Raw genomic sequence first — 15,312 nt, 5'->3', positions numbered from 1 at the left:
AGAAAGACTAACCCCTTAACAAGTCACATTGCTATTTCATTATTACTTTAGTCGGTCAGTCCTGCCCACACTCTATTGACTTCCAGTTACTTCAAGAAACTTCCAGCCCAGATCACTTTCCAAATTTTGTAACAATGCAATAACTAGCTCAGGGATCTGAGGATTTCAAGTTGGTTTGCATTGTATTTGTGAAGTTGTAACACAAAATTATATTTTTAGACTTAGTGGAAATGGAAGCAGTAAACTGAGAGAAAGGAAAAATAGTAATTGTTTCATCTATAATTAACTTACGGTGAAGGGCTCTGTATGTTCTGTAACATCTATTTTTAGTACACATTTACACATATTGACAAGGAAAAGGTAAAACACAAGAAATAAGTAGGAAAATTAAATAGCTTTCTGGTAGTTGAAGTTCTGCCACCTGTACTATTTTGTCAACAAAAGAGATTCTGTCATTTGAATACAAACATTCCTCAAATCCTTTGTTCTTTACCTAATTTTTTTTAGGAAAATAAACAGAACACCACATGGAAGCCAAAAGACAATTAGTGTTTCATGCAGTAAAAAATCCGATTAGTATATTTTATTTCAAAGTTACGATTTTATGCTCCCTACTTTATTTTCTGTGATTCCTTCTACACTTTCATAATCAACTTTCAGGATGTATATACTCATTGTACATTACAATCGCCTCATTTTGCTTGGCAAAACAGGAGCTTTTGAGCGACATTTGTATTAGATAAAAAAAGATATATGCCTTTTGGTTCATACCATTCATTTTTATTAATAAGGTTAAATTTATGTTCCTGCTAGACTGAAGTGATGTCTCTGGAAAAAAAAGAACACACACAAAAAAAGCCCAAACAAAAAAAACCCAACTATCCCAAAACTACAAACCTTGTAAGGTTACTAACTCCTACACAGCTTGCCTGAGTAAAATTCATGTGCACGTAACTTGTTTTTGGTTGTGTGGTTTTTTTTAAAGAAATGTCACAATTATAAAGAGGAGAGAAGAAGGTAAAAAATAATACAGCCAAAATGAAAATTAACGTGTATGAAATCTAGATTTATCAAAACAAAAACATCTTCTTATGCCTATAGATGACATTAGTTACACTTAATTTTACAAATAAAAGGGGTAAGAAATAAATCCTGCCTTGATCTTACAGCAGAAACTCCCTGCCATTACTGCTTGTTTCTAAAACTGCAAAACGTAGCTTCCCGTTTTCCTTAATCTGCCTCAGCACAGAAGACACCTTTATGCTTAACGTTTCCCATATATTTATATTTTCTCTACTGACTCTCAATCTAAAATATTTCCTTTATTCTTTGTGTCTTACTACCATAGAATAGAAGATTTTCTACATATTTTTGGCCTGACAATAGAAACCTCTCTTTTATAGTGAATGCAAGGAGTGAATGACACAGTTTGCCTGGTGAGATCCAGAAAATAGTAGTCAGATTTGACATGTGAAGCTGTCCAGAGCCAATTTAGAGAAGTGAATGAACATCATATTGTATGATTCAACTCCAGGAGCCAACCTGATTCCCTAGCCAGAGAACTTGCCACCAGAGGCGATTATGGAACATTTATTACAGTGTTCAAAAATACTGTGCTGGCTTCAGCTACAGTATTTACTGGAAGCCTGGGAAAATTGTTATAATTTTCTTTTAGGAGGAAGAACAATGTTAAATGCAGAACTGTCATTCCTCTATCCACAAAGTTTATAGTTTCTACACACTTACATTATTGAAAAAGGAAAAAACTCTTGCTTTTAAGAAGCTGAGAACTTCAAAGCTAATTGTTAATATACATGAAATTGTTATGGTGAAGTTAATTTATAATTTATATAAGAAAGAATTAATTTTATTACAACAAATAGTTACCAGTGCTCAATCTTTTTATAATAGCTTTTCTGACTTTATTTTAATCAGTGGAAAATTGATTTTGAACATACCAGTAATTTAAATGCCCAGAATTTGTTGATCACCTTCCTCAAATCACAAAAGCTTCATCAAGATTTGTAACTGAAGTCCCAGCTCTCCTATAATACACGCTCCTACAGGTACTGAAGAACAGAGAAGGTAATTCCTTCCCAAGAGAATCACTGAAGCAACAAAAGCAACAAACTTGCCGATCCACAGGTCTGTCTGCAACACTGCCCAGCACAGTGGTACCCTCGCGACAGCAATTCTCTAAATATTAAATTTGTCAGAAAAGCATTAATTAAAGGTGGAACAAGTAGAACACCACCTTTCAAAGTGATTCTCTTGCAGAAAAGTAGGTTCATTTTCATTTTGACAGAACCATGAGAAAAACAACAGTTAAGTGCATTAGATTGTTCCTTAGTGCTCAAACTCCAGCATTTTTCCTAAGAGTAGAAAATATGCACCAAAATGAAGCACTACTCATACCTACAAAAATATCAGTCACCAATTCAGCTGTCAATAGTGAGAATGATAAACTAAACCAAGACAGAACAAGTGACTCAAAACTGACCTTAAGCCAAACCTAGATGCTGGTAGAAGGGCTGCCATCCTATTTTACTCTGCTCAGAAGCCAGACGGGAAGCTGTGGTTATTATCTCACCAGATACGGGTGCCTAAGCAGCACTCTTCCTTGAGGGACTGTCAGCCTCTTTACTCTGTCTGGAGTAATTACATCAGCATTTAAACAAGAGGTCCTCATTTCTGATTTAGAGACATCCTATCCAGCATTACTCTTGGTTTATACAATTATATTTCTCTTAATCTCACCAGACAGAGAGCATTGTAAAGGTTAAGTAACAGTGATAAAGCACGCTTGATATGAAAAAGCACAGGTTTGAAATCTAAGATCAGTTTCAAGATCTAAGGATATACTTTGGATTCCGGAGTTTGATTTATAAGTCTGCAGATGATTGGGACTTGGCTTTTCAAAGTAATTAGCATTGCACAGCACAACGTGTTCAAAGCACAGCTCCTATTGACTTTTGCTGCAGCTGTAAGTCCTCAGCACTTCTGAATATCTCAGCTGAGTCAGCCAGAAACCAAGGATTACATCACTAGTGACCACCCATGAAAAGTTTGTGCAAGTCACTTGCCCAGAATCAATTAATAAAACCACTGGCAAGAAGAGATACAACCCAATTCCCTGAACAGCATTCATGAGATTATCCTCCCCACAGTCCCCATTTTAGAATTTTCCTGTTTCTGCAACAAATAAACAGATCCTATACACACAGGCTCCCTCACTACACAACCCTGATGCATCCCTAGACAACAAGAAACAAATCCGGTCTTTTAACAGCAACATGACACTATGCTGTAATTAAAGTGCATACCACAACAAATATATACAAAAGCGCTGAATGAAGACTCCAGCTGCAAACATTAACTTTGCCATTTTCTAATTTTTTAAAATTTTTTTTTAATACTATATTTGATTTAGTGGATTCAAAAAGAAAAGCTGGAATAACTAATTCCATCACAAGGAAACTCATGTGCAATGGAAGTACGCCACCCAGACCTCTGCATTGATGCCTAACTGGAATAGCAGCAGTTAAAACAGTAAATGCCCGTGTAGCCTAACAGTTAATCTCCGCGCGGATGGTCACTACTGCACAGGGACAAAGATACGCCAGTTGTTGCTGGGTTTCTCAAGCACGCGGTGACAAGGAGGCAGGAAGGCTCTGGAAGACACGTGTGTTTTCTGGTGGGAAGAGACTCCTCGGCTCCATCTTCACCTGCACCACTCTGCCCTGGCCCCACAGCCTGCCCAGCTCCCACCCATGCTGCCCAGTGTCCCCAGCCCTCCTGCCACATCCCCAAAGCCCACCCGGCAGAGCTTGTGTCCCAGGCTCGCTACCAGCAATCTCAGGCCTTAGCACCAAGCACTCCCCACTTTCTCAGACTCACAGCACTTTTATCAACCTGTCTTGATTTCCTTTGTTCCCAATCTTTCTCATTATATGTTTTGTTGTTTCCTCATTTGAGTTCAGCCTTCTTTTCCCAACAGCTTCTGTACTGGGCCCAGCTAGTCTTTATTCTCTCAAGTGTCTGTCCCAACCCACAACCCAGCCCTTAGCACTAGCAATTAATCAAATCCTTCTGTTACACAATCCGAAGATCCTTCAGGGAAGCAGCACCCAGTGCCAGCGCTGGCGCCGGTGGTTTCTGCTCCGGCAGCCCAGGAGCCCGCCTGCCTCTGGGCACCACAGCGTGAGCACCCTCCACCACTCGCTCCGGACCAGACAGCAGCAGGAGGGCCAGCTGCTGGGGGGCTGTTCCCTTCTTTCGCTCAGGAAGGTCTTACACAAACTTACAAAATACAAAGTAGTAGTTCCTGCACTACTGTTTTAAAGCGTGCAAAATTCTCAGACAAAAGCTGTCCGGAATTAATATCCTAAAATACAGACTTGTTCGCAGCGATAAATAAAAAAATTAAGTAGATCAGTCTGAGACAGACAAACAGCATGAAAACTTCATTCTAAAGAAGGGACAGAGGAAAAGCGTAGCGAGGTGGGGAAGAGATTAATAAGGAGTTACTGATCAGTCTCCAGCACTCTCCAGGCATCAAACGAGCCTGGCAGGCAGCATGCTGAAGCAAAAATACTGTCTGCAACACTACAGACAGGGCTAGCCATGCCATTACGTCCAGTGCCCAACATCTGCAAGTGCAGGAAAACTGTCCTTTCCCTGGCATAAAACGAGCCAACTACTAATGACTGAGAATGGGCAGACAGTGCCAGAGCTCAGATCCATCCAGCCCAATGTCCGGAGCCAACAACCACCCAAACCACATGCTGAGGGAAGCCTGCTGTTGTGGCAAGCGTGTTTCTCTCAACACCCTTCCCAGCTCCCACAAGCTGCAGGGCAGTGACTCTCGCAGGCACAGCTGGTAGCTTTGGATTTAACAGGTCTCTACTATTTCCTGGCTTTGCTGCCTTCATGGGCTGAGCTGTCCTTCAGTCTGACAAGCACTGGCTGTGAGGTTGCGATCAAGTCTGATCAGAAAAACACATTCTTTGGAGACTTTGTCTCCTGGTAGTTTGTAGGTCATCCCTGCCTCCCTATATCCCACCAAGGTCAAGTCCATTCTGCATTCACACTATGTTCCCTATTCATCTTGCATGCATTTTCTCTCACCCTTTCTAAATAAATGCAAACTTCTCCTTTTATTGTAGATGCTGTTCCAATGTAGTGAAATGACTATATTGTTCATTTACCAGCAAGCCATCAAGCCATATTTGTTTTGGTATTTCTTTTTCAGTAAATGCCTCCAGGTGCTTAATGACTTTTGTTTTCATCGAAGTATTCATGCAAAACTTTTCTGTGCTTATTCTCATGTATTTCTCTATAACATACACTGTTCATTTCTCCTCTGAAAAACGCAAGAGAGCCACTTTGTAAGCAGAGAATCTTTTATAACATTCAACACACAGTCTGTATTCCTCAGCTTCAATTTCTTGTAACTCATTTTTCCTCAGTCAATTTGGCTGCTGCTGTCAGCTCCCCACTGAACAAGAAGCTTTATAAAAAAATGAATTGCATTCTGTACATTCTAGCTACCTGTTTTATGAAATTATGAAAAAGCAAGGCTGGGATACAGATTTCTAGCTTTCCTACACTCCTTTATTTGATAATAAACATTCTTGCAACGAGGGCCTTCAGGACAATGCACCCTGGGGAGAGGTGTAGTAGAGTAACACAACAGACTTCTAAGTCACATGTGGCAGCGGTCAGCAGCAAGGGAAAATTAGTGTCATATGATGCTTGTTTTATGTTCCATGACAAGCAAGTTGTCTGTTTTGTGATAGGTTTTTATCAACAAAAACAAATTTAGGACTTGTTATCAGCTTTGTCAGAGAAGGTTCTGCCTACCCATGTTAATGAAGAAAGGCAGGAAGGCTGAGTAAAAGATCTTTAATTAATACCGAAACACGGAGTGAAATGTAGGTCACCTTTAATAACCATGTTAGAGGAACAGCTGTGTGTTTCATTTTTGTAGAACAGTTTGTCAGTCAAGGGTTCTTATCGGATACAATTTGGCTTACAAAGAAATACTGAGTTAAGGGGAAATACCAGAACTAGAAAGCTGTAACTGAATGCAACTAATAACCAAGCAAAGGAACTTGGAAATGCCCCAAGTGGAACTGAGGAAGGCACAGCACTTTAATACTATCATATAAATATTAGGTATGGACTACAGTCTACAGGGGGAAATGTATTTTAGTGGAATGAATATTTGCAATGCTAGATAGAAACGGCTGAATGAAAAATATACCATCTCAAGTAATATCGCTTAGGATTCTATGTAACAGCAACCCAGCCGTGTAGTTTGTCAGTACCCCGTATTCCATAGGAGGAATCTCATCTCTAGTAAGAGTTAGATCTCTCAAAGACAATGAGGATCAGATCACAGGATTACAGAGTCCAGAAAGAAGTGCTCAGGCAGCACTACTACATAGCCACCTTTTATACAAAGGGTCTGACTAAATGCCAGCCATGGGGTACAAATCCCAAGGGAAAAAAACCAACCGTCCTGCTGTGTGAGAGCAAGACGTGGGTTGCAGCATGTAGAGAGAAGTTACTTGGCCCCATTGCTATAAAACTACAGTGAAAGAGTATTCTGTCTAACATATCAAATCAAAAGACAGTCATTATTCCATGTGTAGCTGGAACCAGACCTCTGGATGGATTTTATATTGAATAAGCCCAGAGCAGCCTCAGACAAACTGAATTTCTGAGCAGTATGACAGACTTCTGCATAAACCAGAAGAGCTATCTTGGTGAAAAGAATTTGTGTCAGGATTTTTCCAGGAAAACACTGCGGCGGCTTCTTCCATCTTTCCAGAAATATTTTTCTATGTAACTATATTGTTTATTCTATATAAGAATATATAATACTTTGCCCTTGGGTATAAGGTTAATTGCTCTTTTTTTGCTAGTACTTTTACAAAATGAAAACACCATTTTACCAGTAGGAAAAACTCTATGTAAGTGATGTCACTTGCTAAGACTTACTCTGATAGGATCATGGAACCACTGAATAGTTTGGGATGGAAGGTACCTTTAAAGGCCATCGAGTCCAACCCCCCTGCAATGAGCAGGGACATCTTCAACCAGATCAGGTTGCTCAGAGCCCCGTCCAACCTGGCCTTGAATGTTTCCAGGGATGGGGCATCTCCCACCTCTCTGGGCAACCTGTGCCAGTGTTTCACCACCCTCACCGTAAACAGAGCTACTTAGATGTCTTTATATATATATTCCATAAAAATGAAATCTTCACAGGATTGACTCCCACAGAAAGTGAGCAATAAATGTTTTCATGAGGGCTACACTCTGCGTTCCGCAGAACTACTCCCACCTGAAGTGCCTGTGTATTGCAAAGGATATGTGCAGGATTAGAGCGATATAGGATGTTTATCTACAGACAAAGACTCAAATAAGTACTGCCTAAAATGCAAGAAGTCTGACAGATCTAAATCATTCAACGGTGTGCTAAGAGCTTTATGTTGTGTTCTACGGATCTAGAAGGTTTATAACCTCCATGTTATGAAAGTTCCTCAAAACGCATGCATCTTGACTCACTACCTCATCATCTAACTTCAAGGCTCTCCAGGTCTTCCTTCACTTCCTGCTCTCCTAAGTTGCTTTTACAAGTTACAGGGACTAGGTTTGCAGGCTGGAGCAACCAAAACAGAGACACGACTTGGATACTCGATGCTATTATAACCACACTAAAAGCGAACATTTTCACTTGCTTTCTCACACTGAGGCGCGCTGCTGCCAGGAGAGTGCCGGAGGGCACCAGTCTCAGTCTTCCTGCAGATGCTGCTCTCCATGTGACTGGCATGGAGCCACAAAGATCATCTGATCTCTGCTAGCATTTTCAACCCTACAAAATAAAGTTTTGCAATTCTCCTAGCCCAACCCTAATTTGTGAGCAAGTCTGGACCAATTTCATCCTCTGTCCCTTATTATTAAACCATTCCAGCCACTCCTGAAAATTTGTAGTCCATCTGACTGGAAATGAACACAACCAATACATTCTGAACTTTGTCAGGAGGCGAGCAAGCAGGTAATGGGCATTTCAGAACAGCTTGCATAAGGGTTTATATTTCCTGTAAACATTTTTACATGCTCTAGATACATCCTCAACAATGTTAATTTTAAGATGTTGTTTAGTCTTTGCATGTACTGGGCTAATTTTTTCATTTCTAATATACCTTTTCTGTGGAGATGCACCATCAAGCATAAGCTACCTCTAAACTGTTGTGCTGAGATAGCAATCCGAACAAATTTGAGGTGAATCTTAAATTAAAAAAGCAACCGATAAAGTGACTTAAAGGAGCGGTGGTGGAGAGCAGATCACCAGCAAACTATGTAGCACATCATCTTCCTTGGCCATAACTGTCACATCCCTGGCATATCATAGTGGGCCAGGCTACATATGAGCAATGCAACTTATGCTTTACCCTAGTGAATTTTGCTATGTAGCAGTATTTCTACCGCAACGAGAAGCTGAATGAGTCCAGTGACTATGCAAATATTTGAACCCATACTATGTAGACTGTAAAAGCTGGCTGGATGTCAGTAACCTCTGTATGACAAGCACCTAAAAAGGAAAAGGAATTGATCTGCATTCCCTATGGACTAACCAAAAGCAACTTGGTTTAATGTAACAGTATTTCAGGACCACAGTAGTATGAAGTCACGGACACAAAAACAGATGATTACAATTCCTAAAGGTAGTAAAGACAAACAAGTCTGTAAAACCAGCAGCTGATTTCACAACACAAAAAAGTCACAAAAGTGTTAAAGAATTGGCAATAACAAAATGTGGGAGACAAGAAATAGAAGGTAAAATCAGGAGGGACAACGTGTTCTGATGTTATACTTCACTTCATTACAAATGCATCCTGCCAAGCTAACAAGAAATCTCTCCATCTCTTGGGGAATTAACCAACTAAAAATAAACCAATTCAATTTCAAAAATAGGGACTGTGCATTTCCTTTTCCTGACTATAAACTGTAATCCCAGATTTGTGAGATGTAAATACAATCCGAACATAATACGCCAGGAACTTCATCTTGCTTTGGGCTAGGGAAACTTCAAACAATATCTTAATTTACATTAAGGAATGGTTTGAGCCTGTAGATCAAAAGAAGGAGAGCAAAGAGGACAACAACAATATACCTGGTAACTGCTCAGAACAGTTTTCAAAACACGTGCCTTTCTTCCACACAGGAGGCTATGACATGGACTAAAAATGGAGAGACATGGAAAAGAATGGTGCATTACACTGGCACTTACATTTCCCAAATGTCCTCTGGTAGGTTAGCCGGAATTTCTGTTAAGCCCCTTCCTCGACAATCCACTACATTGTTGCTGCAGGTGCAGGCAGATGGGCAAGTGATGGAACTGGCACTGCACGACGGAGGTTCAGACTGGGAACCTGAGGCGTAACGAAAACACTGAACGTTAGTTTTGAAAAATGATCATCTGAGATTTTAACAACAAAATACATCAGCCTCTGAGTTTTCCAGACCCTTTTACTATATTAAGTAATAATTTATTTGGATTCAGTGAATATAATGTGCTGCAAATCAACTGCAGAAAAAACATGTAAAAGATTACTGTATTCTTATTCTTCCTCAGTCTCCACTCTATCCATCTCTTTCCCTCATGAACACTTCTTTGGTCCCCTCCATGATCAGCCATATGAGTTTATTCAAAGATTTAAAAAATAAGCCTTAAGATCAAGTAGTATTTCCAAAAGTTATCTTTCCCTAGAAGTTTCCATTACATAAACACTCCTTGAGTATTTTTACATACTGAGAGAAGACTGCCATCAATGATGACTTATGTTTTTGAAATGAGGTAACCTCTTATGGCATAAAGACTGGAAATATAAAGCTAGTTTTTTTCAAGATTAGACAATGCGGTTAATGGAAACACAAAAAGAATTCAGAAAAATGTGAGTTCAAACCTTCAAATCCTTGCTTAATCTAATAGTTCCACTGAAAGACAAGAAACTACTTACGGAGCAAAGGTTTAGCATGAGGACGTTGCTCTACATACATTCTAGTTGATCCATTAGATTCAGGTTTAATTGTCATTAAGTTTTTTTGAAACTGTAGCAATTATGTCAATTTTACTCAAATGGTTATGATTCTTACATTTAAAATTTTTATATACACACACTTAGGCATAGAGAAAATGGTTTTGCTATGCTAATTGAGGTTATCAAGATGTAGCAGTTATCGACTTATTTACGGTGAGTCATATTTCCAAAGCACATGTAACACAAGAAACCCCAAGTACCTTTTCGACCAGACACAGAGGACTGAATGTGAAGGCTTGTGTTGGTAAGAACTGACAAAATCATGATAGAAACAGGAAAAACTGGTATTTTCCTAGATTACAGTAGATTATAATCACAGAACATATTTGATCCTTTGGTTGGAAAAATTAAAACATCACAATCGTCAAATAACAAATACATGTGAAAACATGGAAAACTATACACAAAGCTGTACATTCTTGGGGTTTGTCTTGGCAAAGACCCATGATTGATACTTTCATACATAATAACTGCAGATGAGAAAAAGTCCAAAAATATTTGTTTGCATCAATTTGCAAACCAGTATCATCATGACAATTAAAATTTTATAACAATGCAACATTCTTAGGAATTTTTTCTCTTGGATCTATGCCTACATACCCTCTGGTTTAGCCCTTAACCGTACACAACAATGTCAACTCGTATAGCAAGCCTACATATGTTCCTATTTTCAAAGACTTGTAAACAGCAATGAAAAGTCAACATTAGAAAGACATTCAGTGTCACCTCTAAGTGTCATGACTTTGAAAGGCAGGCACAGTTTGAAAAGATGTCAGCTGAAAACTTCTACAGGCTGACTTTGCACTTGCAGAGGGGGCATGTGAATTCGTTTCTGTTTGTCTGAATTTCCCTTAGTTCAAGCAAGTGGCCATCCCCTTTAGGTATTATTTTGTAGCCAGAGATGACAGAACTGCCTTATATCAAAATATACTGTCGAGTTTCAGGATAAGATCACCATTTCAACTGTGTATGAAATATTGCCAAATTAAAGTACTGGGTTTGAAATTTTTTTTTTCTTGGGTCATCACCTGACTTTCTGTCAGGACAGCAGAAGAAAAATGTGGGTTTTAAATATAGCTTTCACTGATACTAATCAGAGCTGTGAGTGACTGTATTTTGGCAGACCAGACCTCAGAACTCCAGTTCAGGCATCCAGAAATTAGATTTTCAGAGGTAGTGACCACCTTGAAAAAAATGGATCTCACAGGACATTTGTGGCACGGGTAGCAGTCAAATTCATTCTTTATGAGAGCGGGCAGCTGCTTTCATCATGAGATGATCCTTATGATGCTTTCTCTTTGCTAAAATATCCTGTCTCATTTACAGTCCCCTTTCTGACTTCCATGACAGTTGAAGATAAGGAATTTATCAGCAACAGTCTTTTATCTCAACACAGAGCTGGCTTCAGTACTAGAGCAGCTTCACCCTACAGAATCAACTGGGCAAATATCTACTGTAAAAAAATAATTCAATACTGTAATTAAAATCTAAATCCTAATTCATATGGCCCAAGAAATCAAATTCATTTGTATCAGGCAACCTGAACTTCAACTTGTTTCAGTTTCAAAATCTTATTAGACATTGTCTTAACATCGTCTACATATGTGACCACGTGTGCAATACAGTATTTAAGTTGTAGCTCTTTGAACTAAAAAAAAAAAAAAAAAAAAAAGTAAAAGTAAAAATCTTCACTAGTTAAATGTGTACATGTATAACAGGCAGGACAAGCAGCTCTCTTGGGTCTGTCTTCCGACCATAGAAATGCAGGGCAGACATACCATCATTGTGAATTAATAGAATTCCTTCAAAATTAATGGAGCTCTGCCGCATACCACCAACAGCACTGCCACTTTCACGGAGTCTAAGGTTTCTGTAAGATTCTAACTGTGAATACTTCCAAAAGTAGTTTATATTGCCTCAAAACGCACATAGGCCTCTGTTATGTTTGCATAAGAACAAGAGGTTTATTCTTACAACCTGATCACATACATTTTACATTTTGTCTTTGTCTGCCTACCTTGTGGTGCAATGCCCAAAACAAAATGAAGAATGAGGGAAGTGCAAACGAGCTATTGCAAGCTGTTAGGGATAGGGAGAAATTATCGAACTGGGAAGAAACACTTCAGAGCAATCCTTGCTCTCTGGGAGGCAAGAAGAAAGCTGGCAGCAAGGTCAAATCTTCCACACACCCTTTATCGTCACACATCTGACATGCTTTCTGAAGAGGCTTCGTAGCAAGGGGAAAATGCATTTTGCACAGTTACAACACTACAACATACCGCCGTGGGTTAGAGAAGCAGTAATACACTCCCTTTTCATCAGGGTACAACATCAAAAAACCTGATGCATTGCCAGTCGGAGTTTTAAGAGTCTGTTCCTGACTCTGCTGCATCTAAATCAACAGCAGAAGATTCAGTGGAACTCAGCTCATCACCTCCATATTTTGTGTGACGCAGTATTGCAGAGTGCTCTACACTAAAGGAATGGTTTGAAAGGAGGTTATTATATAAAGCGCTCTGAAAAGAGAGAGAAAAGACAGAAATGCCAGTCTTCCTTGCACAAAAAGCAGGTAGCAGCAGTAACAAGGTGATAATTAATATCATACTACAGTTAAATATCATGGAACTTTCCAGCAACTTTCTGAATGGGAAGGCCAAAGGGTAAATCAGAACATTATTTGTGCTGCCCACTAAGCCCTTCAGATCCTCTCCAAACAAACACCTGATATATAGTTTACCGAAGCCAATAGGAGTCCTTTTATTTACTCCGAATTTGGACAAAACCCATTTACCTGTGATTTTCCACTATGAAAGAGGAACTTTTATGTGAATGGAGTTTTGATTTATGGCTAGTGAGTAAAACAAATAACCAATTAATTAACCAGGGAGGTACATGATAGAGAGAGAAGGCAATATCATGTCTTTATTCTTAGCGCAGTTGCAACCGAAACGGGATGAAAAACTAACAGCTTACACTGAAAGACAGTAACGTAAAAAGTAAAGAAAGAGGCCGTCTTTGTGCGGACTCCTTATTTTCCACATGTAATGAGTGATTGGTTTTCTCATTTCACTTAAAATAGGATGGAAAGAGGAGTATTTTTATCAACTTAATTTCTCATTACAAGCTTGAATTCTCTGAGTGCTCCAAAACATCCGGTACTCCTGCCACTTTTGACTGACATTTTGTGCTTAGAGTAAAACTGCTTTTGATTCCATGCTGAATATAGCCCTTTAATATTCGGTGAATTCCTTTCTTCTTCATGAGCAAAAGCAGATCTAGACTGTAGATTTCTGAAAACTTTAATGAAATAAAAAGACTTTGTGCATAAATTGCTATCACTATTATCAAATGGTTTTGCTTATGTTTTTCCTTTGCAAAGAACAAAATACTGTATTACACATGCACACTCAACAATCTAGCACGTATTCCATCAGCTCTTACACAAACAGTCATCTGTTAAGGTAAAGGCTTCTTGAATAATGCTATAAACAGAATTTCAAATCAGATTTGGATTTCACTGCTTCAGTTAAATGAGGATCTATTGTTAGCTCCACAGCAGATCTATAGAATTAAAGCACAAAAAAATCCAAGAAGGTTTAATCAGTTTAATGTTTGTATAGTTGTGGAGAGCTGGTAAAGAAAAGACTGGTCAAGAAAACAAGTCTAAGCAGGCTATGGAATTTGAAGTTCTTAAAATTAAAATTTGGGTATGATTTTCATAGGTGTGCAGAGTATAAGCACACAGATAGATCAAGGGCCCCAAGGCAATACGGCCTCTAAAGAAGGTATTTGAAATCTAAAAACAAATTTTCCTTTTGCTGCCAATACTTCTTCAAAAGAAAACACACAGGAAAAGCAAAAATATTTCAGGGTAAAGGACGTTTGTGTCTTTCACAAGCGCAGTAAACTCCTTATGGCATGGATGCAACAAAAGCAAATGGCCATAGACAAGCCAGCTGCATTTATATTATTTTCCTTCTGAAATTCTTCTTACTATCTGCCATCTTGTCATTTCAGATTTTTTCTGTTACACAGCAGCACTAGTTCACCATGTTAATTATATTTTTCTCTGAGAGATAAAAATCATCAACTCAATTATACATTTTGCTGTTAAAAAACCAACACTAACAAAATGTGGAAGCTAGGATAGGAACATGATTAACAAAAATTACTATGCTTTTTGTGCCTGATGTAATGGAATGACAGCCTCAATAATTATGGTACTTAATATCTGGCATGCCATTAGCCCGTACCACTTTATTTTACAGTCTCAGACTACGTGTTAGGGGGAGAGAGGAGACAGGGGAGAGACTTAGGCCCAGCAGTTTACAGAGAAATTAAGTGCTTTTTTCAAATAAGCATCTCATTGGCCTCTAGCCTTTTAAGAGCAGCAAATAGACTGATACTACAATTAGAATAGAATGGTTATGGTGGATAAATGAACAGTTTAAATGTCACAGGCATTTAAAATAAATTCTGCAATGACTAAATAAACTAATCTCATTTGCACTGACACGCAATTACGGCACACTAAGTAGCGTGTTTTATTACCTCCTCACCTATCCAATTGCCTTTGCAGCAGTTCTTTTCCACCAGCAAAATGTTAGTTATTTGTAAAAAATATTAATGGATTTTAAGATAAATCTGACAGGATTTACCGATTAAAAATCTTTGGTGACTTTATAACATTTTAAGTATAGCAGACATGAAATTATTGATCAATAAACAAAACACTGTGAGTATTGCAGATCTGTGGATATATTACGACCTTTTGCGGTTTAATTAAATAACCCGCTGCAAATTCTTACAATGCTGGGACACCTGAAATCAATTACTAGTACACGAGCTACAGTTTTCACTAGACTCCCAGTAACACAATCTCAAAAAGATACCTAAAGCAGATGTATTGCTCTTGATCGGTGTTTGCATCCCAGTATTAAAATACACTTGAGCATGCACAGTCGTGCAGAGAGATATGGGCAAGTCAATCACAACTGACTATCTGTAAAGTTAAATTCCTTATTGCTGGCAACTATTCTGCTAATGGAGAAAAAATTGTACAAATGTGTTTAATCTACAGGAATGTGCAGCAAATGGTTTATGCAAATATTTCCATCTATGGTTGTTCAACAGCTTTTTGCTGAGCACAGCATTAAGTATTTATGATTAGTGACTTGAGCCCCTGATTGATGATGTTAATACC

General features: G+C 38.7%; 1 protein-coding gene across 2 annotated transcripts in view; it reads right to left on the bottom strand.

The window, feature by feature from the left end:
* SLIT3 (slit guidance ligand 3) overlaps positions 1-15,312 on the bottom strand; it is a 601,195-nt gene that overhangs the window by 178,882 nt on the left and 407,001 nt on the right. For both annotated transcript variants that reach the window (XM_087759961.1, XM_087759962.1), the window contains one exon: positions 9,299-9,440. In XM_087759961.1, coding sequence (XP_087616087.1) covers positions 9,299-9,440 — 142 coding nt within the window. The remainder of the gene's footprint in view (positions 1-9,298; positions 9,441-15,312) is intronic.

This window comes from Nipponia nippon, unplaced genomic scaffold (genome assembly GCF_047370975.1).
Source record: "Nipponia nippon isolate SJK-2023a ecotype South Korea unplaced genomic scaffold, ASM4737097v1 scaffold_21, whole genome shotgun sequence".
Lineage (NCBI taxonomy): Eukaryota > Metazoa > Chordata > Aves > Pelecaniformes > Threskiornithidae > Nipponia > Nipponia nippon.
This window is presented reverse-complemented; position numbering and strand designations above follow the sequence as displayed.